The following is a 27,492-nucleotide window of genomic DNA, read 5'->3' as shown; positions in this document are numbered from 1 at the left end:
GTTCAGTTTTAATTCAAACTCTTTTAAGACTTAAATTTTAATTTTTATTAAAAGAATTCGGTGGAAAATTCTTATGGTTACTCTACAACAATATGGTTCTTTCTTTCAGCTAAAAGAGCTTCCTTTAATCCTCAGGGAAGCAGCTACATTTCGCATTGGTTACTCCTATCTAATGTGCATGAAACTCACATTCTTTCAATGATGGGTATTGACCCAATCCTTCCTCAAGTCACTAAAATCATTGAGATTCTCTGGTGTCTTCCTCCGGGTTGGTTAATGGTTAGCACTGATGGAGCCTCTTGTGGTGCTCCTGGAGAGTAGGTGCAGGTGGTGTGTTTTTGAACTAATAGGGGTTTTGTCAAGTCTTGTTTTTGCTATCCCTCTTTGGGTTTATTTTGCATTTGAAGCTGAGTTTGCTGCTGCCATTCATGCAATTCAGAAAAGCATGGGAGCATGGTTGGAATCGTTTATGGCTTGAGAGTGATTCTCTTTATGTTGTTCAATTTTTTCGTGCTCGCTCTTCTTTAGTGCCTTGGAAATGGCAGCTTGCTTGGGCGTAATGTCTTCAATATACGTCTAACATGAAGTTTGTTGCTACTCATGTATACCATGAAGGTAATACGGCAGTTGACATTTTTTCTACGAAGGAATTCAACTTGATTCAGCACAATGGTGGATGCCTTTAGCTTGCCTTCTGTAGCTAATGATGCTTCTGGGATCTCTACTACCCTTTTACGTCTTAGGGGCTTTTTGCATTATTTTTTTGTTTGTTTTGGGTTGTTCCCTTTTTTCAGTATTGTTTTTCTTGAAATTATTGTACTATTTTCTTTTTTTAATCTAGCATTAGGTTTGGTTGCATAATGGAACGCTACAAGAGTGTCAGCTTCGCAGAGTTATCAGTCTATTGATTTCTTATTTTTTTTTATTTTAATAAAAGAAAGGCGAATAAAATTAGAATTGAACCATATAGTTAATAATTAATTTTAATTATATTATAAATAAGCGTGAATCTAACCGCGACCATATCTACTTGTGAGAGAAAAGAGGTCAGTAGAAAACTGACGGGCTTTGGTGTTTCAGCTACAACAACCAATCATTTAAGTATAGCTAATAGTTAGATATTAATTAATTATTTTATTTTATTTTTGGTTTCAATAATACCCTTAGCTCAAAATAATATATGCTTTTATTCGAAATACACTTGGAGAAGATGAGAATTTTGTAAAATTAATAAGAAAGAAGATTAGATTAATGACAAATGATGCATATAAATAAAAACAGATAAGGCTCAATTAAAATGCCCTAAAAATAGCAGCAACAGAAGCATAAAAATCATCCATAGCAAGAAACTGTATTACTGCCCTATCTCATCTACAAGGATAAAAAGGAAAAAGAAACAGAATTCTGCCTAATATAAGCTCCCTCTTCACAAGCCTAGCATCTTGCTCCTTACCCTTCTACACCACACACTTTCTTTCTGGCTATTTTTCCATTTCTCTCAATCTCTGTTTTCTTTTTCTTTCTTTCTTGTTTTGTCATGGGAGATCCTCCACGTTCGCAGACTGTAGACTTTTATGGCATCCTTGGAATACCTAAAAGTGCAAGCCTTAAAGATGTGAGTAAAGCATACAAGTCTCTTGTTACAAAATGGCATCCTGATAAGAACCCATCCAACAAAGATGAAGCGCAAGTCCAACTCCAGCAAATTAATGAAGCCTTCAAGGTAAAACCATGGATTTTTTATTTTTATTTGTTTGTGAAAGCAGTTTGTTAAACGCAGAAAATTTTGTGACATTCCTTTTTGTTTTCAAATCATGCATATATCAATGTCGATACTTGCACGGAAATGAATTCTTTCTTTTTGGTATGCATATGGTAACAAATTTAAAAGCTTTATTAATCTTTTTGAGTGTTTGTCTTGTAATACATGAAATATATTTAAAATCCTAGGAGATCTTCTTTTTTTTTTTTTTTCTAGAATCTTTTGATGTGCCAAATTTTTAAAAAAAGACAGTTTAAGTAAGATGCATATTAATAAATTTTTAGATGGATTTTTTATCATGTTATTTCTATATTATAAAATTAATTACTCTTAATGATGTGACATTATTAATTGATGCGATTTATTTTTATTGAACGTGTCTAAAAATAATGTAATAGACAGAGTTCTAGATACATGTCTTAATATAATAATTAATGTTTTTCCTTTTCATTTTTGTTTTATTATTCTTTCCTTTGTAAATCACATTTATTTGATTTCAGGCCCTTAATGAGAAAAAGATTCAAGAAAGGCCAATAAGTATTGATTATGAGCCAACAACACCATCAACAAAAGATTTGCCATCTCCAGGAGGTTCCTCTCACCATGACAAAAGCATGGACGAGAGCTTCTTCTCTCGGCCTTCTATTCTCTTGAAGAGTCTAAGTAAAAAGAGTCGAACATCTTCTCCAAATCCTACTCAATTTTTGGAAAATGCAAGTTGGAGGAGCACTTCTCCGATGCAAGATGCCTCTCGATCAAAAAGCGCATACAGGAGTATGAGTCGAACACATTCTCCAAACCCTAATCACTTATCGAAAAGTACCAGTCGACGCACTTCTCCTTTACAAGATGCCTCTCGATCAAAAAGCACATGCAAGAGTATGAGTCGAACGCCTTCTTCAAACCCTAATCCCTTATCAAAAAGTACTAGCCGGCGCACTTCTCCAACACTGCATGATTCTTCCAGGTCGAAAAGCACATGTAGAAGAAGTGCCTCTGAGACTGAAATACCTTCACTAACGAGAAGTCTAACTAAAAAGGGAAACACTACGCCTATTGTATACTCTCAATCCACTGCTTGGAGAATACCTTCACCTATTGAAAGGAAGTTGGCGTGCACACTCGAGGAGTTATGCCATGGATGTGTCAAGAAAATTAAGATCACTAGAGATATTATCTCAAATGGGTATGTTGCTGATCCCTCCACTTACAACCCAGAACTAAGAACTAGAAATTTGCATTTGCATTTTCATTATACATTTCTTAGCCCATCTCTTAAAGTTAATTAATTCGCAATGTCATCTTGAGAGTTAAGCCCAATCACATGTTCATTTTAAGAGAGTAGAGTCCTTATATATATATATAATCAAGCAGCACAGTCAGACATCTCAATTAGGTTAATATAACATCATACCAAGCACAAGTTTTATTAAAAGCAACAACCTTGAAGAGAATTCTTATTTTTAATTTATGACTTTAAATTCATAACTCTTACCTTATGATATGTTCAGGCTTACTAATCAAGTCCATTTTAGTTGGAAAAAAGATTAGTTAGAAAAATGGACTAGGGATGTTTTTGATTTTATGATGGAAGTCATGAAATCGGAACAGATTCTGTAGCAACAAAATTTCTTTAAATTTCATTGTGTAGAAGAAATGAAATGTGAGGAAGTATTTGACTTGCTATTTCATCCTCCTTTTCATTACAAAATTCAGCATGAACTCAAGTTAAGTAGGAGTACCTAGAGTTCTTAGTAGTAACTCTCTTAAAAGAATCGGATTCTTGTAAATACATATCAAATAATAATGATTTTCTTTTTGAAAAAGAATGTTAGTGTATATTTGAGTTTTCCGAGCATGACAATGGGAAGAATTAATCAAACTATATTCTTACATTTTCAGGCTCAGCAAACACACTCATTAACATATGAAACTCTATTATATTATGTAGAATAATTAAGCAAGTAGAGGAGATCCTGAAGATAAAAGTGAAGCCAGGATGGAAGAAAGGAACAAAGATTACATTTGAAGGAAAGGGTGATGAGAGACCAGGGTATCTCCCAGCAGACATAATTTTCCTGATAGATGAAAAAAGGCACCCCTTGTTCACAAGGGAAGGTGATGACTTGGAGTATGGACTTGAGATCCCACTAGTGCAGGCTCTAACTGGTTGTTCCATCTCAGTTCCATTACTTGGAGGAGAAAAGATGCGTTTATCGTTCGATGAAATCATATTTCCAAGGTTTGAAAAGGTCATTCCAGGCCAAGGCATGCCTACTAAAAGAGAAGGACACAGAGGGGATTTGCGAATCAAATTTTTTGTGGAATTCCCATTGCAATTAAGTGATGAACAACGAAGTGAAGCTTCTAGGATTCTACAAGATTGTTCTTGACGAGCATTATAATTAATTAGTTTGTGTGAATTATATAGACATATATGATGAATAGATGAACAATTTAGCATACAACTTGCATTAATTTTAAAGGATAAATAACGTACATATTGGGTTTTTGCATATATTTTTTCTTCTTTATGGGTATTACATTTTTCCAAGACTAATTAATTAATATGGAGAAAGCTATTAGCATTAAGGAACTACAAAAAAAGCTAGCTATTGGCATTCGACTGTCAGACCAAATCTAATTTGCGCCATTAAACTTTGAAGCGAAGCTCTAGTTAAGACAAAATTAACTTTATAGCCAAATTAATATTCTCCCTCCGCATCCATCCCAAATTGATAGTTTTATTTTCTTATTTTTAAATCTCAATGAATTCATTTATTTTTGTTAATTTCTACTATATTATAAGTAGCTAAGTTTATTTTCTGAAATTAGGTGGAAACCCATTAGCCTTATTCTATGAATTGATTCAACAATATTTCTTTGATTCTTGGTTAATTGTTTTGACTTATTATTGCTATGCTTCATTATGAATATAAAGAAATAATATTTTCAATAGATCTAGATATTAAATAAAGTAATTAAAATTGAAGTTTGGCATTAATTTACAAATATTAGGTAAGAACTATTAAGATTTAGATATAAAGCTTAGGTTCTTAAGATTTGATTTTGTTCACCATAGAATTTAAGAAATTCATATTAGTAGAATTAATCATGACAATAGGCAAGAAATTAAAATTAATCTAAATATGATGGGTATGATTCAAAAGACTATATTTACTAATTTGGGGTAAATTATCTTCAAGATCAATTAAACTAGATTCAAGGAATAGTTAATCAAGTTATAGAAAAGTTAGTGTAGTGGAAATCTAGTTTAATATTTTACTAATTTGATATCTTATTCACAACTTTTAATTTTAGTTTTAATTATTCCAAATTCAACCATATTTACTTTAATCCAGCTAATATAAAACTATAGTATATTTTGGTGCTAAATACTACAAATATTTGTGCGGTAATAATCAAGCTTCATTCCTGTACTACTATCGTGGCAATTGTACACTTATAGAAATTATCACAACACAAACAAGAAAATTGAAAAGAAGATTTACAAAGGGAGTTTGGCCAACTTGGAATTCCTTCTTATTCTGTTGATTCTTGCAGGTTTTTTAGGCACTTGGCTACTAAATTGACCAACATCTTTTGGTGATATATAAAAAATTCTAAGTAATGATCTATTTTCACCTTAGAAGAGATAGAGTGGATATGTAGAGGAATAGAATACAAGTTGTTAATCATATAATTAGTTAATAAATCTTAGGTTATTAATTAACGGAAATATACATGTGTTCACACACATATTGCCTTTTATTCAAGTCCTTAAATAACAAAAAAAAGAAAAAACAACTAAAATACTCTAAAGCTGGGCTTTACTTTTGGATTGAGATCCTCTCAAGTTTAAGTTGAACATGATAGAACATGTTGTAATCTACATTTTTAATTTGAAATTGAACTATTGAGATTTTATTAAAATATTAAATTTAAAATTTAAAATTAAGTAGTTATTTTATTGGATAAGAAATCTCGACTATTGATTTTAAACAATGATCAAAATTAAACAAACGTAATCTGCCGTATTCAATTTGTACATGAGAGGATCTTAATCCTTAATTTTTCTTTATTGATTTGGATTAATTATAATAAACATTGGACTCATTTTAGACATCTCTTATATAACAGTGAAAATTAAAATATTAAATTAACTAAATAATCAAAGTTTAAAAATATAAGTAAAGCCTTCTCAACTCTTTTGCTTTTTCGTAATTGGATGGTTAATCCACCCCCTAGTTTGATGTACTTAATTATGGATGTGGAGAATGGTAATTCACCTATTGAGTGTGTTAGTGGTCTAGGCGGGCTGTTGAGAATTGGCGAGTTCTTAACTCGTATAGAAATTTGCCTTTATGCGAGTTTCTATTAGGTACCATCGATTAAAACATAAATAACGAGTGTGATGCTAAAAAGAAACGATTAAAGGATTGGTACCATTTAGATATAAATGGCAAAGCTTTGGTACCGATTGATAAGACAATTTGTCCAAAGTCAAGCGTAATATGGACAGTGAGTGTAATACTGATATAGAGTTCTGCCCTTCATATCATAAAAAATTAATCAAATTCCCAATAGAAACCATCGCCTGTAATGGGAATTAAAGTTTTAGTATAAAAAAAATTAAAATATTAATATCAATTAGAAACATAGGTCAAAGTTTTAGTAGCAATAGGCTATTACCCCAATTATGATCGATATAAGTTCTGCCCAGGCTGTGCCATATGTGTTGTTCAAAAATAAAAGAAGCATTTGGCTTGTTGTTCAAAAATAAAAGAGTATGACTACCCATTTGGCTTTAAAAGATAGGGATAATTATATTTTTGATGTCTAAACTTGTCAAAAAATGATAATCAAGTAGTTGAACTTTTAAAATTAACAATCAAGTAAAGCAATCGGTAAAAAAAATAACAAAAAATAGTATTTTTAGCATGTCACATATTACAAATACCATTGTGAATTTTTTATATATTAAAAGAGATAAAAAAATAAGAGACATGTGATAAATATGTATTATAAAAATAATAAATTGATAAACTTGTCCATCATATACAAACGTGTTTTTACCAAGTCATTAGAGTTTTATAATGTAATAAATATTAGGATTCATGAATTGAAGATTGAGAATTAGGACTATTAAATTGAAGATTAATAGAGGTTAGAGATAAAGAGTTTATAAGGTAAAATTTACTCTAAGACTATATCACTAATGAATCCACTTTAGTTTTTGATGTGTTCAATAATTTTTGCTCTCTCATCTACAGTTGTAAAATTCAAGGAAAACTTGAAAGTCGTCTACTAAAAACATCACTTTATTATCTTTTTACAGGTTACCAAACTCAATTATTAGTAAAGTCAATCATTTTTTGATAAATTCATACACTAAAATAGAATTAACCAAAAAAAATAAAAGAAAGCTATGTAAGGACACCTTTATGCTCCATAAGGACGGCAGTTATGTAGGGGCACATTTATGCTCTATGGGAGGAGCAGGTGATGTTAAATGAATGGAGCAAATGATTGACATAAGACTTTGAAGTCGTCTCGGGCAATTGTACCATAAGAAGACAAGGTTAATTGGCTATGTTCAATTAATAAAGTCACAAAGTGTCCTTCCTTAGACTTTGAATAAGCCTCCTTCCTTAGGTACTTATGGCTTATTTACTCCTCTAGGATGAACATGCAAGTGATTCCTCATTGTAATCTATGTATGTATGTATTATCTTGCAATTATATTCTTAATTGCCGTATCAAAACAGAAAATAATTCAATACTAACTTAGAAATTCATGCAAAGATGTAGAGGGTTCCAATTCATTCATATGTCCTTCTAACTTCTTAAGCTTCTTGGACCTAATTCTTTTAGTTTGTTTTTATAATTAAATCCATGCATGACTTTTACCTAAAAGAAAGTATGGGATTAATTAATGTTCAATTTGTGTAAATCACTAAAATTTACATTTTGTAACAAAAAAATATGAAACCTTTGATTTATAACTAAATGGTTGCTAAATTTCAATTTTAATAATACTAGTAAATTTTTAAAGCAAATTTAAAGGGTAAGTTAAATAGATAGTCACCAAAATTGTAATTTGTAACAAAAAGGTACTGAGCTTTTAATTTGTTATAAAAAGCTACCGTACCATATATTTTTTAAAATCAAAATTTTAGTACATTTTTATTACAAAGTGTATAATTTGGTGACCATTTACGTAATTTATTCTTACACTTACTGGAAAAATTCATCAGTATTATTAAAAAATCAAAGTCTCGTAACTATTTAGTTATAAATCAATGGTTTAGTACTTTTTTGTTATAAAGTGTAAAGTTTGGTGACCGCCAATGTAATTTACTTAAATTTTTCTCATACTTATTCTTTTTTCCTTTACCAAAAGAAAAGTCTTCCCCACACTTTAGAAAAGAAAATCATACCTAATCTTAAAATTTAGCTTGCATGTTCTTCTTACATTGATGGGTACTTGCTAGGTTACCGAGAAATGAAAACGAAAAAAAAAAAAAATGAGACCACATCCGGTCATTTATAAAACTAAAATTTATATTTTTGTCTTCATAAGAAAAAATAAATTTTATACTTTTATCAATTAAACATCTTGAAGTTGTCTTCATAAGAAAAAGGTAGGTGATGTTGAATTAATGAAATGATATATAAAAAATTATTTTATGAACTTCATCTACCACGTCAGTAAAAAAACTCATTTAATGAAATGATAATATTTTATTTTATTTTTATTAAAAATTTAACTGTTTAGTTGATTTTAATTGCCTTATTAATTTTAAAAATAAGATTGATATATAAAAATAAAATAAAAATATCATCAATTCATTGGATAATATAGTGTATGTCATTACTTCTCATAATATGGGCTTAAGACTTTGAAGTGGTCTCGAATACTTAGACTATAAGAAGAAAGGTTGGTTGTGTTAAGTCAATAAAGTAAACAGAGTCAAAAGACTTTGAAGAAGTCTCATTTGGTACTTAGACTTCAAGGACATATACTCCTAAAGGATATAATGGAAGTGAATTTATATTATGTTTGATTGAAATAAAAAATTTATATATAACAGTACAAAAAGAGAGTGACAGAAAGATTTATTAAAAAAATCTTATTGATTGTTTAGTTAATTAAATTAATTAGACCATTTTAAATCTAATTTAATAATAGTAATATTTAATAGTTTATTAAATACGGATCTAACTCTAAAAATTTAATCCTATTGAGTTTTCAACATTAATTATAAAATATAACATTTTTAATTATCAGAAGTGTTAAAAAAATAAGTTTTTTTTTTTTGAAAAATCATAGCGCATAAACTTCATTTAGCCACGATCAGCTTACCAACTTTTTTTATATATAATGATAAAGCTATTTATATTCATAGTTACCCCATAAATTTCAGAAAGAGTTAAATTATCAGAAGCTTTTTTTGTTCTAGGTTCTATTTCAGTTATTATTCTGAGCTTGCTTCTAAGTATATGTGTTTTTCATTTTTTCGTTAAATTATTTTTCAATATTTATATTATGCATCTGAAAGTTTTTTGGTTTGATTGTAAATTGATTGCGGGTCTTGTATGTAATACCCACAGTGAACGGGTTGTCTAAGTCTTTCAAAATAAATTATTAATTTTTCTAAACTAATTTGTAGAAATAGTGAAACCAGGTCGAATCCCAAGAAAACCAATATAAATAACTTCTCAAAGTTAAATAACAAAAATATAGAATTTTGAATGATTGAACTAAAATTATAAATAAACAAGAAAATAATAAAAACTGAATATTAAAATAAATAAAAATCAATCTCACCAAATTTTTAAAATAAAGAAAATAACATAAAAGTGGGTCCATCACGAATTTAACTTAAAAAATTCAAAATTCTTTTCAACAGCTCACAGATTGTAGGTCGTGGTCACGCCTTGTTGAAAATGACTTTCTGCATAAATCTTCACTCTTTTTTAAAAGACTTAATTTTTGACAAGTGATGCTTTAAAACATGTTTTTAAGCTGAATTCCACTCAATCCTTGATATTTCACCACCTAGATCAAAACAAGCATGATTCCACAATTAAACACAATATCCAATCAAAATATAAGGGAATTAAACACAATAAGTATAACTATTTATGATTTATCAAATTTCTCCACAGCTAATCCACGCTTGTCCTCAAGCATACCTCAACTCAACATACCAATTCTCCTCTCTACTTCCTTTTCATCTCTTTCAATATCCACAAATACCAATTAAGTTAAACATACATCAATGAGTTGAATCATAATGACAATCAAGAGAATAGCACTCATAGGATAGATTTTGTAACAAAAAAAAAGTATATCACTAATCCATCAAAATCAAATGCGACAAGAGTTAACACCCTAACATGGTTTCACTCAATAATCTCAAAGTGTTTAGGGTGCATTTGCTCTCAGAATTAAAATATAGCATGTTATTAACATAAGCTTGCTAATGAATCAAGCCTCTACCACTACACATGTATTAGATGCAAAAATCAAAGAGACTTTATAAGGGTTATAATAGAGCTTAGCAGAGGGTATGATAAAAGAAAAAAATTAAAGTATTTCACAATCAAGATAAAAAATTATTTATTTGCATAATAACTATACCACGTAACCATAAAACACACTATAAGAACTTTGAAATTTATCTCCACATCTTATATTAGCACTAAAAACTTTGGAGAAATAACATGTAACAATTCAATTCAATTCAACATATTTGATAAATGCTTTTCCAATTATCCTCTTTCATGAATGAAATAAATATCAATATCTTTTTTTCAACATTTTCTTATTTTTTTATTTATTTTTATTTTTTTCAAATTCTTTTCCTCACTACTTTTTCTTTTCTTTTTTTCTTTTTTTCTGTTTCTTCTTATACCATGCAACACTTTCTCTCTTGTCTTGACAAAGGTAAAAAAATAGGAGTAACAAATGAAAGGTCTTGGGCTAAAACATATGTGTTAAAAATAAGAAAAAAATAAAAAATAGGCTCAAAATGGCTAACTAAAAGAAAAATCAACAAGCATAGGTCTTTTAAGAGTCTAAGAATTGGTTAATCCTAATTACCCTTATCAATATTAAAGCATCAATCCAAAAATGTGGTCTCAATATGCATTCACAAATAAGTTCTAGAATAAACACACTAAGTTTGATAACACCTCTCTATACTCATATATTCAAAATCAAATAAAATTTAAAAAAATTATAAAAAGATACCTTGTGATTTGGCGCTTTTGCACTTCAGGGATTATGATTCTTGTGACAAAGAAATTCCGTGTGATTTAATTTTCTTACATTTTTACTACCTTACAAATTAATATCTTTATATTTTTATAATTTAATATTAGTATAATACTTATTTTCAATAAGAAATTACTTATTAAGTGATTTAGCATATAACTAATGACATTGAATTCATGTTTAATGAAATTAATATATATTTTTTAGTTTTGTTATTGAATAAAATAAAATTATAATGTGTTTAAGAGTATTATGATAGTTGATTTGATGGTAAATTATATATAACATAATTTTATTATTGAAAATAAATATTATACTAATATTAAATTATAAAAATCTAAAGATATTAGACACAAAGAAAATTTTATGACAATCTTTTTTATTTTCAAATCATGAACATATTAATGTCGATACTTGCACGAAAATGCATTGTTTCTTTTTGGTTATTTATGGTAACAAATTTAGAAGCTATATTTATATTTATATCTCGAGCGTCTGTCTTATAATACATGAAATATATTTATAATTTTAGAAGCTGTTTCTTTTCTTCTCTTTTTCTAGAATTTTTTATGTGCCAAAATTTTAAAAAAGACAGCTCAAGAAGAAATTAGTAAGATGCATATCGATAAATTTTTAAATATACTTTTTTTATCACGTTATTTCTATATTATAAACAATTACTCTAAATGATGTGGTATTATTAATTAAGGTTATTTATTTTTATTGGATGTGTCTAAACATGAATGTGATAGACTATCTAAGAATTTTCCTATACATGTCTTAATATAATGATTAATGTTTTTCCTTTTTCATTTTTGTTCTGTTGTTCTTTCATTTGTAAATTACATTTATTTGATTTCAAGCCCTTAATGAGAAAAAGATTCAAGAAAGGCCAACAAGTATCGATTATGAGCCAACAAAGCCATCAATAAAAAGACTTGCCATCTCTAGGAGGTTCCTCTCACAATGACAAAAGCATGGACGAAAGCTTCTTCTCTCAACCTTCTGTTCTCTTAAAGAGTCTAAGTAAAAAGGTCCAAACATCTTCCCCAAGTTCTACTCAATTATCGAAAAATGCAAGCTGGAGGAGCACTTCTCCGGCGTAAGATGCCTCTCGATCAAAAAGCACATGTAGGAGTTTGAGTCGAACACCTTCTCTAAACCCTAATCACTTATCGAAAAGTACTAGCCGACGAACTTCTCCCATGCAAGATATGTCTGGATCAAAAAGCACATGCACGAGTATGAGTCGAACACCTTCTCTAAACCCTCATCACTTATGGAAAAGTACTATTCGACGCACTTCTCCAGCATGGCCTGATTTTTCTTTGTTGAAAAGCACATGTAGGAGAAGTGCCTCTTAAGACTGAAATACCTTCACTAATGAGAAGTCTAACTAAAAAGGGAAACACTACGCCTATTGTATACTCTTAATCCACTGCTTGGAGAATACTTTTGTCACGACCCCACCCGTGGGCCCGTGACCGGCACTAGGGAATGGGTAGGCTTAAGGCCACCGAAACCCGTAGTAAGCCTGACACTCACTGATTTAAACAAATCTCAACTCAAATTTATATTATTAAAACCATAAATTATCTTAATAGTTACACTTTACAAAATTACTTCGGTCTACCAGAAAATACTAGGCGAGACCCGAAGCTCAGAAAAAATTTACAACTGATACATCTACTATTACTACTGCGGAGAATCTAAGATTTACCAATTTACATACCAAATCAGATACGTCACCCGATGATGAAGGAGTCGGGTTACTGAATAAGAGTCGCGGGAGAACTAAATACAAATCAAAAATAAAAATGAGATCGCTACCCGAGAGTGAGTTAAAATCAAATAATCTAGAGACTATTGCTTCTTCTCGGAAAACATAGATTATTCAAATCGATATCAAACCATACTGTAATCGTACCCTACTATTTCCTTCACATAAAATATTAATCATTCGAATCAAAATATCAACCATGCACGTAAATACAAATCACATTATAATCAAATACCATAATAAATAAATAAATAAATAAAAATATATATTTACTTTTACGGGATGAGTGGCTCGGTAGAACCCTAAACCCCAAATTCTAGTAGCCTTTCGGCTCTCTTAATCCAACAGGTCTGGCGCCCAGAGAGCAAGCTCGATCAGGGCAGACAAATCCATAATAACCTTATATCCATGATCATTACCGGTGCGCACGCGGTCCTGATGTAACCCATCAGGCGGCATGTTCTACAAGCCACGTTTCCCAAGACATAATCATCCATTTAATAAATATCATTGTATAATGAAGTCATTCAACCATATCAAATTAATGATTAACAATTAAGAGTAAAACATCGTGGTGGAAAGCTGATGATATTTGGAATTATTATAACATTACTATAATAATACTTATATTACCTTTAATAATTAGTAATTCGGTTGAAATTATTTACGCTATGAAACTAATAACCATATTAAGCATGAACTTTCAAAATAGCATATTAAAATCAAACTTAGCAATAGCGCAATGATTAAATGACTTTAACTCACAGGGATTAGCGACCTCCTAGCTCGACTTTAGGTGCCTCGGTAGAGCGAGCCGGGCATGATCATCTAATCACGGAAAACAATTTATCAATATGCCGAGACAATCCATCATTAATCCTAGGTCTAGACTCACAGGGTATTTAAGAAACTCGACTCGGGAACTACCGAAAATTCGGCAGAACCTCCCCTACAACACGAACATTACCTCCCGTAAAAACGGGTCCAGGACCTGCCAGAAAAATACTTCAAATAACCAACAATTTAAACAACGGGAGTCGGGTCCCCAAACTTCACTATTTCCGACTCGCCACACAAAGACAAACACAGGCGTAACCGGACAATTATTTTGACCCACAAATACCATCAAATACACAATATAATCCAATAGACACAATTAAACCAAGAATTTCTAAAATTAACAGGCCAAAGAAAATTACCGAGACGCTCGGTCGCTCGGTCGACTCGCCTCCAGCCGCCGGAGTCCGATCGACGATCCGAACACACCATCGGACTCACAACGACGCTGGCCGATGACGATCCCCGCCCGATTTTCCGATCCGACACTCGATCGTCCGGAGAGATTCGCGGACGATCTTGACCGTCGATTCGCGAAACGAAGTCCGATCGCCACGAAACTAGTGCCATCAGCGAAGCTTGAGATGAGGAGAGTCGGGATATGTCCTCCGATTGTCCATCCTCCGCCGGAGCTCGCCGGAAAAGCCCAAAACGCGGCTGCCTCCACTTCGGAACTCTCTCCGGCCACCAAAACCGACTGCTTCTCGGGAGCCGATCGCCACCAAGATCGGCCGGAAGCCGGCCTTGCTGCCACACGCCAACAAGACGCCGCGGCCAACGCCCACGCCGGCCGCCGATGCCTGCAACGTCCCCTTCTCTCTCTTCCCCGACGCCGCACTCTCTCTCTCTCTCCTCCTTTCTTCTTCCCCGATTTCTTTCCTTTCAATATCGACATTTGACCCCTGAACTTTTCCTTATTACAATTTGGTCCCTCAACTTCCTTAATTACTTACAATTCCATCCTGCAGAATTCCGATTTGACCCCCAAACTTCTTTTTAGCCTTTCAATTAAGCCCTTAACTATTTAATTTGGGCCAAAACCAAATTATTGAAAATACACAATTACAAAAATACCCCTGACCGACATATTTATTTACGAAAATACCAAACTCACAAATTTCCATTAAAACCCCATAAAAATAACATTATACTTTTAATCCTTATTCCAAAATAATCCTCCAATTAAATCCTACACACAATTAAATTAAATAATCAATTTCCAACTCAAAATTTAATACTACTAATCAATTATAATACCAATTTTCTCAAAATTCTTTTATAAAAACATCTCTTACAATTTCTATCATAATTTTCCAATATATAATTTTATTTATATAAATATGCATTTGGGAAAATTTGAATAATCAAAATATAATCATTTCTCAAATAGTTTACTTGAATAAAAATAAAGCTAAAATTAACTTAAATAAAAACTCACTATTAAATATATAAAAAAAAATTCCGGGTGTTACAACTTTCACCTATTGAGAGGAAGTTGGCGTGCACACTCAAGGAGTTATGTCATGGATGTGTTAAGAAAATAAAGATTACTAGAGATATTATCTCAAATGGTTGTTGTTGATTCCTCCACTTACAACCAGTACTAGGAACTAGAAATTTGCATCTGCATTTTCATTATACAATAATTCCTAGCCCATCTCTTAAGCTTAATTAATTTTCAATGTCATCTTGAGAGTTTAAACCCTATTCCATGTTCATTTTAATAGAGTATAGTCCTTATATACATATATATATATTAAGCATCAAGCAGCATAGACAAATATCTCAATTAGGTTAACAAACTTAACATCACACCAAGCAACAATATTGAAAAGATATCTTACTTTTAATTTATGACTTTAAACTGATAACTCGCACATTATGATACATTCAAGCTTACCAATCAAGTCCACTTTAGTTGATAAAAATAATTAGTTAGAAAAATGGACTAGGGATCTATGATGGACGTACAGATTCTGGAGCAACAGAATTTCTTTAAATTTCATCTTTCTTTCCGTTATTTATACAACATGAGCTCAAGTTAAGTAGAAGTGCCTAGAGTTTTGAATACTAACTCTCTTAAAAGAATCGAATTCTTGTAAATACATATTAATTAAGAATGATTTTCTTTTCGAAAAAAAATGTTATTATTTATCAGTTTTCATCTGAGCATGAAAATGGGCTGAAAAGAATTAATCAAACTATATTCTTACATTTTCAAGCTTTGCAAATACACTCATTAACATATAAATCTCTATTATATTGTGCAGAATAATTAAACAAGTAGAGGAGATCCTGAAGATAAAAGTAAAGCCAGGATGGATGAGAGGAACATAAATTACATTTGAAGGAAAAGGTGACGAGAGACTAGAGTATCTCCCGACAGACATAAGTTTCTTGATAGATGGAAAAAGGAACCCCTAGTTCACAAGGGAAGGTGATGACTTGGAGTATAGACTTGAGATCCTAGTGGGGCAGGCTCTGACTGGTTGTTCCATCTCAGTTCCATTACTTGGAAGAGAAAAGATGCATTTATCGTTCGATAATATCATATTTTCAGAGTTTGAATAGGTCATTCCAGGCCAAGGCATGCCTAATAAAAAAGTTCACAAAGGCGATTTGCGAATCAGATTTTTTGTTCAATTTCCATTGCAATTAAGTAGTGAACAACGAAGTGAAGCTCTTAGGATTCTATAAGATTGTTCTTGACCAGCATTATGAGTTAATTAGTTTGTGTGAATTAATATATATACATATGATGAATAGATGTGCAATTTAGCATATAGCTTGCATTAATTTTAAAGGATCATAACGTATATATTGGGTGTTTGCATATATTTTTTCTTTGTTTATGGGTTTTATATTTTTTCAAGACTAATCAATTAATATGGAGAAAACTATAGGCACTGAGGAACTACAGAAAAGCTATCTATTGGCATTCGACTGTCAGAAAAGTTATTAGCTATTGGTTTTATATTTCTTATGCTATATATATTATAGATATATCACTGCATCATTATCTTGATTTGAGAAATCATATGAAATTCGGCCTTTTCACCTAATGTTTGAATGAGCATATTGACTTACGTAAAATCCTCTTAAATCCACTGATCACCATTAGATATCATATAAGAACATCTTCAATGTCCTCATATATATTAAATTTATTATTGTAAAGAGTTATTTGAAAAAATAAAATTCTAATAAATATTTTATTTTTTAAATATAAAAAAAAATTAATCTACCCTCTAAACTCCATTCATTCTTTTGATTTTAATATATATATAGAAAAGAATACGAAAAATTCATTGAACTTTCCTAGAACTTTTTTCTCTTTATAATTAAATGATGTTTAAAACATTCTTTATTGTATCAAAAATATTCTTTAAATTAAAAAAGTACTATTAAAAGAGATGCTATAAGCAAATAGTGATAGTATTTGAAAGTCATTTCCCAATAAAATAGTAACAATAAACAAATAAATAAACTGAAAATATTGAAATGCAGAAACAAAACTCATCGTAAATAACTATTTATAATTAAATTAAACAAATAATTAAATTCGTAATCAGTCCTCCAAAACTCATTTATTTATAAACAAACTGTTAAACATGATATAACCGCAACCTGAATTGATATTATATATACGAATTTAGCTCAGCTCTTTCTCTCTCACACGCACAGAAGCACTAGTAGCAGAAAAACAGCAAGGGCACAAAAACAAACTCTATGGGTGTCTGAAAAGCATTACCTTGGCAAGCTCTAGTGCCTTATGGCGTCTAAGAAACTTCTCGACAATTCCCAAGGCAAATTCCATTGAAGTTTCCAGGCCTCTACTGTAATACCCAAAATTTTCTTTTTAATAATAATAATAATAATATTAGTAATAACTAATAACAAATTTTTATTTAATTTTAATTAATTTTATTTTAAGTAATTGAATTGAGATGATATAAAATAGAATTTCAATGCTAGATATAAATAAAGGAATTTATTTTTTTATATCTAATTAGTTTGATTTTTAAAAAAATTAATTAAGTGAATTCCTTGGGAGATAAATTATATTTTTATATATATATATGTCACACTTAATTTTCTCCCGATATAAATATATGAATCAAACATTATATTTGAAAGTTATGAAAGAAATAGTAGATAATATTTTTATAAAATAATTTATTAGGGAATGACAAATTTTAATTAGCAAATGGTGTTGTTTTAAATTGAAAAATAGTTAATAAATTTATTATTTAAGTTAATTAAGTATTAGGATTATTGACAATTAGTTATGAAATAAGGGCTAAAAGTATAATTACTTTAATATGGGGTTTAAATGAGAATTTTTCATGGTTGATAAGGGTATTTTAGTAATTTCACCTTAAAAGCAAGGGTAAATAAGTAACTCTCTATTTTTTAATAATTGTAATTTGGCCCAAATTAAGTAGTTAGGGGCTTAATTGAAATGCTACTGAAAAGTCGAAGGGTTAAACAGAAAGTTTACAGGAAAAATTATTAGTAATTAAAAAGAATAAGGGACTAAATGGTTTTATTAAGTAAAATTTTAGGGACCAAATGACGATAAGAGAAAGGAAAGAAATAAAAGGGGAGATCGGGCATGGCGACGAAGAAGGGGAAGAGGAAGAAGAGGAACTGCCATTCGTGACTAGTTAAGCTCGGGGCGCGGTGGCGATGTCTGGCGGAAGAGCAGACGCTGGGGAGATCAGTAGCAGCAACGACGACAATGAGCGGTGAAGCAAAAGAAAGAGAGACAGCGGTTGTTCGACACCGTGCATGGCGTCTTCGGCGGTAATGGCGGCCGAGTCGGGTGGCAATCAACTCGCCTGATTATGGGCTTCCTTTTGGGAGCAGTAGCGGTGGCCGGAGGAAGGCGTGTCCGGCGAAGGATTTTTTTGGGTAGGCAGTTGAGATTTTAGGCTTTTTTTGGCGAGTTCCAATGAGGGATGGTTGATCAGAGGGCATATCTGGACTTCCTTCATCTCAAGCTTTCCAATAACACTAATTTTGCAGCGACCGGACTCCGTTTGAAAATCGACGGTCGGGATCGTCTATGAATTTCTCCGGATGATCGGGGGTCGGATCGGAGGATCGGGTGCTGGAATCATCATATGCGCATTGTCTTGAGTCCGTAGGCGCTCTCGGATCGTCGATCGGACTCCGGCAGCTAGAGGCGAGTTGACTGGGTGATCAAGCGTCTCGGTAATTCTCTAGTCCGTTGATTTTAGAGTTTGTTGATAAAAAAATTATTTAATTAATCATTGTATTGAACACCAGAAAAATTATGTGAGGATTATTTGTTAAAATAATGGTAGGTCGGACCATTTGCTAAAAATTATGATTTATGATATATGTTACGGAGTCGGAAAAAATAATGAAGGCTTGGTGGCCCTACTCTCGTTAATTAATTGTTGAATATTAGAAGTATTTATGGCAGGTCCTGGACCTGTTATATGGAGGGTATACGTCCGTAATTTAGGGAAGGTTATGCCGAGTTTTCGGTAGAATTTCCGAATCGAAATTCTTATACAGTCAGTTTTAGGAGTTTATAAGGCTATTTATTAAATATTTTACTTTAATTAATTGAATTGTTCCCATGAATAGATAATCCATCATTTCAGCCTGCTCCACCCGAGGCTTAGGAGCAGAGCAAGGAGGTCGCTAGAACTGTGAGTTAAAGTCATATATCTGCTGTATATGTGTCATATGCTAAAAATTTTATATAGCAATTCTGATTAAAATTTAAAATTTTAATTATTTATTTAATTACTATTCATATATGTATCATTTTCTACATTATTACTATTGTGATTGCATGTTAATCGGGATGATACGGTAGTAGAACATGCCACCTGATGGGTTGCATCAGGACTGCATGTGCACCGGTATGAATATGAAACTTATAGTAAAAGAATGATTTAGGATTTGTCCTGGTTGAGTTCAACTCTCTAAGCTGTGTAGAGTATGTTTGTCGGAGTAAAGGTCCATGGTCAAGCGTTGCTCTCTAGGCGCCGGCTTTATTAGAAATTAAGTGATCAGACTGGATTTAAGGACCCTAATTGAGCTCCGCTTTCTAGGCGCCAGTCTTATTGGAGTGAAAGAGCCGAAAGACTAAGATTGTTAGTATTGGAAATTAGGGTTCTGTTGGGGTACTCGTCCCATAGCATGAAAAAAATTATTTTATAGAAACATGGCATGACACGTGTTTTTGCATAACTTAGTATTTTATTTTAATTAAACAAATATTATATTGAAGTGTTTGTATTCGTTTTTGGATATATAATTTTAACTCACTCTCGAGACTGACAGTCTCAGATTTAACTATTTTTTTTCAAGTGTTTGTTAGTTTCCTACAGTTCTTTTTCTCTAGCAACCCGACTTCCTTCAACTTCGGGTTTAAATGTAACTGATTTTATTGGTATATTTGACTTTTAAGATTCTAGATTCTCCGCAATAGAAGTTTTAGAACTTATCATTTTGTAATTGCATGTAAATTCAGGTCTTGCCTAATTATGCTGGCAGATCGAAATATATAATATCTTATGGTTAAAGATTAATTATGAAACAGTGTTAATGGACAGAATCTGGATTAACCTTGATTGAGTTAGTGAATTGTCAAGCTTACTACGGGATTTGGTGGCCTTAAGTCTACCAATTTTCTAGTGCCGGTCATGGGCCCACAGACCGGGTCATGACATCTAGTGGTGATGAGGTTGAAATCAACAATAACCCTGTTTGAAGCTTCGCTCTTATTCTAGGTTGCATGGAAACTCTAAATGGGATTATATTTTTGTGTTGGATGCATTTCAGACACCGAAATTCTTCAAAAATATTTCAAAACTTTTAAAAATTATTTTTAATTATTTTTTATATTTTTATTCATTTTTGAAAACTTTAAGAATTTTTAAAAAAAAAAATCTTTTCATTTAATTGAATTTCCTATCTGAAAAAGATTTTTTTCATTTTTTATATTATTTTTTTCTATTTATAGATAATTTTTAACTCTTTTCTATTATATAAATATTCTTAAGTCTTAGTCTCGCTTCTAAATTTTTTTAAAAATTTCGTATTCTCATGACGTGTCCCTTTTTCCATTTCTGTTTCCGAACAACATAGCTCCCACGGGACAGCTTGTCGCACATTGCTGGAAAGATGTGGCTTTTTTACCCTATCACTAAAGCATAGCAAACTTATCAAAATATCTTACATATCATAATATCTTACATAGAAAACCCAGAGAGAAAGAGAATTCATCTTGGAGATGGTACGCAACTATTTGCGCCAATAAACTTTAAAGATAAGCCCAAATTAGGACAAAATTAACTTTATAGCCAAATTAATATTCTCCCTCCCCATCCAGTCCAAATTGATGGATGTCGTCCTTATTGTCTTGAAAGTTGAGTGTATTATTGTATGTGAGTGGAGTGAATTATTAGGTATGTGAGTGGAGTGAATTATTGTATATTGTCCTATTAGGCATGTGAGTGAATGATGAGTCGTACTTATTGTCTTGTAAGTGGAGGATGAGTGGGATCCCCACTTAGCCTCCTTTTGTATTCTTGTTGTGATTCTCCTTCCTATATAAGGAGAAGTCATTTTTGAATAAAATCAAGGAAAGTTTCCATTAAGCAACTTTTTACTCTCTCATGGCCTTCTAAACTCCTCCCTTCTCTTCTCCTCGATCCAATGGCAATAAACTAATAGTTGCTACGATCTGTTTTTGGTATGATCCAAAAGGGCTAACTCGGCTATCGAAATCCAAAAGAGCAGAAAGACCCCCATGGCGAGGTGCCTCTTTGTGGTATTAGCTTAAGGATACCACCTGCCTTGAGTTTACAGCATGAGGATTATACCATGAACAGCTCTCAGCTCCCCCTTGGTATCAGAGCCATGGTGACAGAGAAGAGAAATCTAAACACCATGACTATAGAAATTACTACCCACACTTCTACTCTACAACTTTCTCCTTCATGTAAGAAAACCATATCTAACAAGATAGACCATCTTGTAGAGATCTCCCATATACCAGAAAATGTTCAAATAGAAAATACCCTAGTACCTATTATGAACCCTTACAATATTTTCAAAAAATAAAACTTTGTCAAAAAAACCTTTAACCAGCTTATCCATAAACAACCTCTTACAATAAAAGAATATGTCCAATCTTCTTCCCTTTCAATGTTCTCTGCTACCACGGGGCGATGCGTTACTCTCGAAATCCCAACCTCTTTCATGGAGAAAAGGCTATACACACCTTCATCTTGGGCAGTTAGACTAGTCCTATCCTATCATGGAAGGATGGGACTCATACAAGATACCTCAAGTATGAGCATGCGATAATCAAAGCGATCGTCACAACACTCAACACGAGTGTTGTCTTGACCTTCTTCCCTAATTTCAATCTATCCCTCAGTGATCCTTATATTTCCGCACTAAAAGTTCAAGCTCGGATAGCGAATCAAGTCGATAACGCTCTCTCGCAACCATACACCATCGGATAGTTTATAGACTACGGGATCATGCATTCAATCTGCGGATCCAGGCTTTCAAGTCTCCTCGATGCGTTGTTCATTATGGCCGATCCCTACTATTGTCCGGACTCCCGTGCAACTCGAAAAGAAGATCTACAAAAGCTGATCCCAACAGAATGGGTCACTAACTATGAGAAGCTTCAGGCATCCCAAACTAAGCCCTGTTCAAGCTACAAACCCTCTTTTTATCCAACAAAGAGACGGGACTATTAAAGCGATCTTCCAAGAGGGTCCGTAGGCTTGAGCAGCTTAGTTTGGGATGCCTGAAGCTTCATAGTTAGTGACCCATTCGCTGGGATCACCTTTTGTAGATCTTCTTTCGAGTTGCAGAGTCTGGACAATAGTAGGATCCGGCCGAGTCGGCCATAATGAACAACGCATCGGAGGAGACTTGAAAGCCCGGGATCCGCAGATTGAATGCATGATCCCGTAGTCTATAGACTATCCGATGGTGTATGGTTGCGAGAGAGCGTTATCGACTTGATTCGCTCTCGTTATCCGAGCTTGAACTTTTAGTTCAAAGTGGAAATATAAGGATCATTGAGGGATAGATTGAAATTGGGGAAGAGGTCAAGACAACACTTCCCGTAGTGTTGACGATCGCTTTGATTATCGCATGCTCATACTGAGGTATCTGTGTCCAGCGATATACTGTCAGGATCGAGTCCCATCCTTCCATGATAGGACTAGTCTAACCGCCCAAGATGAAGGTGTGTATAGCCCTGTTTTCTCCAATCGCTTTATGAAAGAGGTTGGATTTCGAGAGTAACGCATCGCCTCGTGGTAGCAGTAAGAGAACATCGAGAAAGGGAAGAAGATTGGACATATTCTTTACCTGTAAGAGGTTGTTTATGGATAAGTCAGTTAAAGGTTTTTCCGACAAAGTTTTGTTTCTTGAAAATATTGTAAGGGTTCATAATAGGTATTAGGTATTTCTATTTGAACATTTTCCGGTATACGGGAGATCTCTACAAGATGGTCTATCTTGTTAGATATGGTTTTCTTACATGAAGGAGAAAGTTGTAGAGTAGAAGGGTAGTAATTTCGTAGTCATTGTGTTTAGATTTCTTCTCCGCCACCATGGCTCGATACCGAAGGGAGCCGAGAGTCGCTCATGGTATAATCCTCACGTCAGAACTCAAGGCGTGGTATCCCTGCTTAATACCACAAAGAGGCACCTCGCCATGGGGTCTTTCCGCTCTTTGGATTTCGATAGCCGAGTTAGCCCTTTGGATCATACTAAAATGATCGAAAGAACTATTAGTTCACTGCCATTGGATCGAGGAGAAGAGAAGGAGCTTAATGAAAACTTTCTTTGATTTTATTCAAAAATGACTTCTCCTTATATAGAGAGGAGAATCACAACAAGAATACAAAAGGAGGCTAAGTGGGGATCCCACTCATCCTCCACTTACAAGACAATAAGGATGACTCATCATTCACTCACATGCATAATAGGACAATATACAATAAATAAATTTTTATATTTTATATTTTGAGATTATAGCTTTAATGAAAAGTTTAAATATATCTAAGAAATAATAAAAATTATAGATATTAAATGGAAAAGTATTTTTTTTTTAATTTACATATAAATCAAAAGTGGACTATCAAATTGGGATATGAAAATACAATTTATACAATATCTCTGACAAAATGTGGACCAATGAAAATTATGTATTTAACAACAATAAAAGTAAATAGAAATTTTAAGAAATCTTTTTTAAGTTTTATATAATTTATCATCTATACATTAAACCGATAAATGATTAATATATATTTATTAGTTTTAGATAATAGAGTATATCTCAATCATTCAATACCAAATTATAAAACACTCATACATACATACTACTCTTTTATTAGTTGTTTTGTATATATTAAATCTAGATAAAAAAAATTTATATAAAAATATAAAAAACACTGGAGAGTTTCAAACAATGGAGAGGTGGATCGCCTGCTAATTTGGCTGGTAATGCCCCAAATATATAACAGATAGGAAATCTTTTGGAGAGAGCGCGCTTTCTTGCATGTTTGTGCTAAAAGAGTAATAGTAAACCTTTCAAATACAACATATTTATATACTTGTTTTCTACCTATTATTTTCTGTACTCCTGGGAAATTTCTCATCAGCATTATTACTTTCATTATGTGAGATTTTTCCTCTCAATAATAATATTAATAATAAAAAGAATAACTAAGCGAGCGGGCAATGACTGATCATTCTTGTCGCCCGCCGTTGGATGTTTGGTTTGGGGTAGTCACCGAAAGCTTACCCCACGGTGGCCTTACTCCTTCTTTTCCTTTTGTTGTGGTAGCTATGTACATATTTATGTGTTTTCTTTTTCAAATATTTGGATCTATGATTTTGTGTGGTTTGGTTGTATGGTTATGTTAGTATTTTGTGGTTGTTCTTTTGCGGTCTCCTCCCGATCCGGCGGTTTCCAGAGCTCTCACCGGTTGTAGTCCTTTGGGAAATTGTCTTGCGAGAAATCTTGGTGGGGGGGTGGGAAGAAGGAGTTGGGTACATGGATCTTGATGTGGCAATGGCGTCTTCAATCAAATATCTGTGCCATTATTGGAGTTGTTTTCACCTGGGATGGGCAAACATGGTGTAACTGCCGATGGTTCCTCACCTCTGAGAGCCGATCTATTTTTGTTCCTTGTCATTTGTACTCTTATGGTTATATTAGTGTTTTTCAGGTGAAAATGAGGTGAATTTATTAGTACAAAAATTCTCTAAATCCAAGTCTGGTTCGATCGCCCCCCGACTGGAGATGTGGTTGGTTATGGTGCCACCTATGAATGGCTCTTATGCAAAATTTGATATTTGCTAGAGGCTTTTTTTAAATTTTAGCTGCTGTGTAGGCCTAAAAGCCAGTTATTGTTGGGCTTTTAAACCCAAATTTCATATATCACTTCTTATTTCCTTTAACCCTTTAGGGATTTGTAACCTTATGGCTTAGACCCTGTTACGTGTTGTTGTTATAGGCTTGGCTTGATTATGTGATGTTTTATCCTTGTACTGATTTTGGCCCCTTGGCCCTATTAATATCAACTCTTTTCCTTTTGACCAAAAACAAAAAGAATAACTTATGAAAAAAGTTCCTACATAACCCGTTTCAAACTACAATATATGTTTGAGTTTAAGTTAACACCAGAGAGCCAAAACTGAAACCCAAGAAGTCATCAGGAAAACAAGATTCATATATAATTAAAACAGCTTTACGCCAAAATGCCAGTAAGTTATGATGAAGTTGAAGTGCAGCCATGGGCGGACCCATGTGAGGATCAGTGGGAGTGGGGGCTGAAACCCCTACTGGGGATTTGATTCTTTTTTTTTCCTTCAGTTTTAGTTAATGAATTTTCCCTCACATATTCAAATAGCGTCACAAATTTAAATTTGCATTTAAAAAAATTGTTAATTATATTTTTTTTTCTTACAACTCTTTTAATATATTAAATCAAAGAAATCATAGATCCATTTCTTTAACATCCAATACCAAATGTAACTCACAATTATTTATCTTTGTCACTCATTTCAAAAATAAATAAAATAAATCTTTATCACTCATTTATATTGGCCTTAATATAACAAAGAAGCTAGAATTTTCATATACTAGTTGACCTGGTGAAAGATTCCTAAAAAATATACAAGTAGGAGAAGAACATTAGTTGCGTATACACTTAATTTTATTTAAATGTTGTTAGAAGAGTTGTCTAATTTATATAGGACTTTAAATGATTTCTAGAAACGTACATGTTTTGTGCCTAATCCGAAGAAAATACTGATTTTGTAATTCAAATCCAAAAAAAAAAAAAAAAGGATTCCAGAAATTGCATATATATATATGCACATATAGAACAACATTGTTATTGTGTATAAGTTATAATTGTGTATAAGTTATAATTGTGTATTTCCAAAACCCTAAGAACCTCTCCAAGCATCAAAATGGCTTTAAAGCGAGTGTCAGTCTCTGAAGATTCATCACATGAAAGAGTCAAGAGAGCAAAAAACATGAAAGACGAATACTATGACGATGAAGATCAAGGATACTCATCATATGTATTTGAATCCGTACGTGAAGATCGAGAATATAATACTGAAGCTGAAGAAGAAGAAGAAGACCTGGACGAGGACCCTGAAGAAAAAGTAGCATCCAGTCAGTCTATAACCGACTAGTACCCTGAAGAAGAAGAAGTAGCACCTGATCAGTCTGTAACGAATGAAGAACTTGATGAATTCCTTGATCAGTCCATAACCAAAGATCACGAAGAGGATCCTGAAGAAGAAGAACATGTTGAGGTAAGTAATAAAAGGTGTAACAGTATGATTTCAATACCTAAAAGAATCCATTCCACACTCATGATGCGAACAGCTGTCTGAACCATGCTTGTCGGGATGGAGATTAAGAAGAATCTGTTTTCAATGGCTGTTGGGACGGAGAATGAGAAGAATCATTTTTTTGTAAAATCTAGAATGGTTCGTAGAGGTGGATAAAAAAGAGAGATTAAGAGACTGTGGAATGAGGATGATAAGATATGGAGTGTAAAAGAAGAAGCAGAAGAAGAAGAAGAAGGAGAAGAAGAAGAAGAAGAAGAAGAAGAGGAGGAGGGAGAAGGATATGATGAAGTTTTGGATGACTATAACATTAGTTCTAATCCTATAGTGGAAGAGAAGGCTGAAAAAGAAGATGATGAAGATGAAGATGAAGCTTTAGACGACTATGACATTAGTTCTAATCCTGTAGTGGAAGAGAAGGATGGAAAAGAAGAAGATGAAGATGAAGCTTTGAATGACTATTACATTAGTTCTAATTCTGTAGGGGAAAAGAAGACTGAAGAAAAGGACTTTTGGTCTATGTATCCACGACTTGATGAGTCGTTGAAACTGGAACATTTCTCTGCGTATACTCTGTTAAGTTCTGTGAAGCAAAGTTTGAGTTGTATTGGAAATTCAAAAGCAGAGGAATTAGAGGAGAAATGGAGAAAGTTGCAGGCAGCTGAAACTAAAGTCAAACTTATGCGAGCTCAATTGATCCAAGAGCAAAAAAAAATCATATTGAATAGCTTATGCTCATCATGAAACTGCAAGTTTTTTTAAATGCTTTATATTCTTGTGCTATATGGGAATCCATAGAGACAATTATTTTGATGGTCAGTATAAAATTGGACTATTATGACATATAATAAATATACAAGTATATTTTGGCATTCTAGTGTTATAAATTGACAAGTACCAAGTGATGTTTCTTGACTACATACACACAGATTCACAAATTTA

General features: G+C 32.6%; 1 protein-coding gene and 1 pseudogene across 1 annotated transcript; both read left to right on the top strand.

Annotated features, from left to right (window-relative positions):
- Nucleotides 1-1,282: 1,282 nt before the first annotated feature.
- LOC8278563 (chaperone protein DnaJ 1) lies at nucleotides 1,283-4,227 on the top strand. The gene is made up of 3 exons (XM_015725610.2): nucleotides 1,283-1,723; nucleotides 2,263-2,948; nucleotides 3,714-4,227. The coding sequence occupies exons 1-3, from the start codon at nucleotides 1,538-1,540 to the stop codon at nucleotides 4,153-4,155; spliced, it is 1,314 nt and encodes a 437-aa protein (XP_015581096.1). The 5' UTR covers nucleotides 1,283-1,537; the 3' UTR covers nucleotides 4,156-4,227.
- A 7,892-nt stretch (nucleotides 4,228-12,119) lies between these two features.
- Nucleotides 12,120-16,359, top strand: LOC107262076 (annotated as a pseudogene).
- Nucleotides 16,360-27,492: the final 11,133 nt, after the last annotated feature.

Source organism: Ricinus communis, chromosome 6, assembly GCF_019578655.1.
Source record: "Ricinus communis isolate WT05 ecotype wild-type chromosome 6, ASM1957865v1, whole genome shotgun sequence".
Lineage (NCBI taxonomy): Eukaryota > Viridiplantae > Streptophyta > Magnoliopsida > Malpighiales > Euphorbiaceae > Ricinus > Ricinus communis.
The sequence above is the reverse complement of the archived record's forward strand: the minus strand, read 5'-3'. Positions and strand labels throughout refer to the sequence as shown.

What these genes read in the sequence shown, in the direction of transcription:
- LOC8278563 (XM_015725610.2), top strand. Translation starts at nt 1,538, where the DNA reads ATGGGAGATCCTCCACGTTCGCAGACTGTAGACTTTTATGGCATCCTT. An exon ending in AAATTAATGAAGCCTTCAAG is followed by an intron (nt 1,724 to 2,262) that starts GTAAAACCATGG and finishes ATTTGATTTCAG; the next exon opens with GCCCTTAATGAGAAAAAGAT. An exon ending in AGAGATATTATCTCAAATGG is followed by an intron (nt 2,949 to 3,713) that starts GTATGTTGCTGA and finishes TATATTATGTAG; the next exon opens with AATAATTAAGCAAGTAGAGG.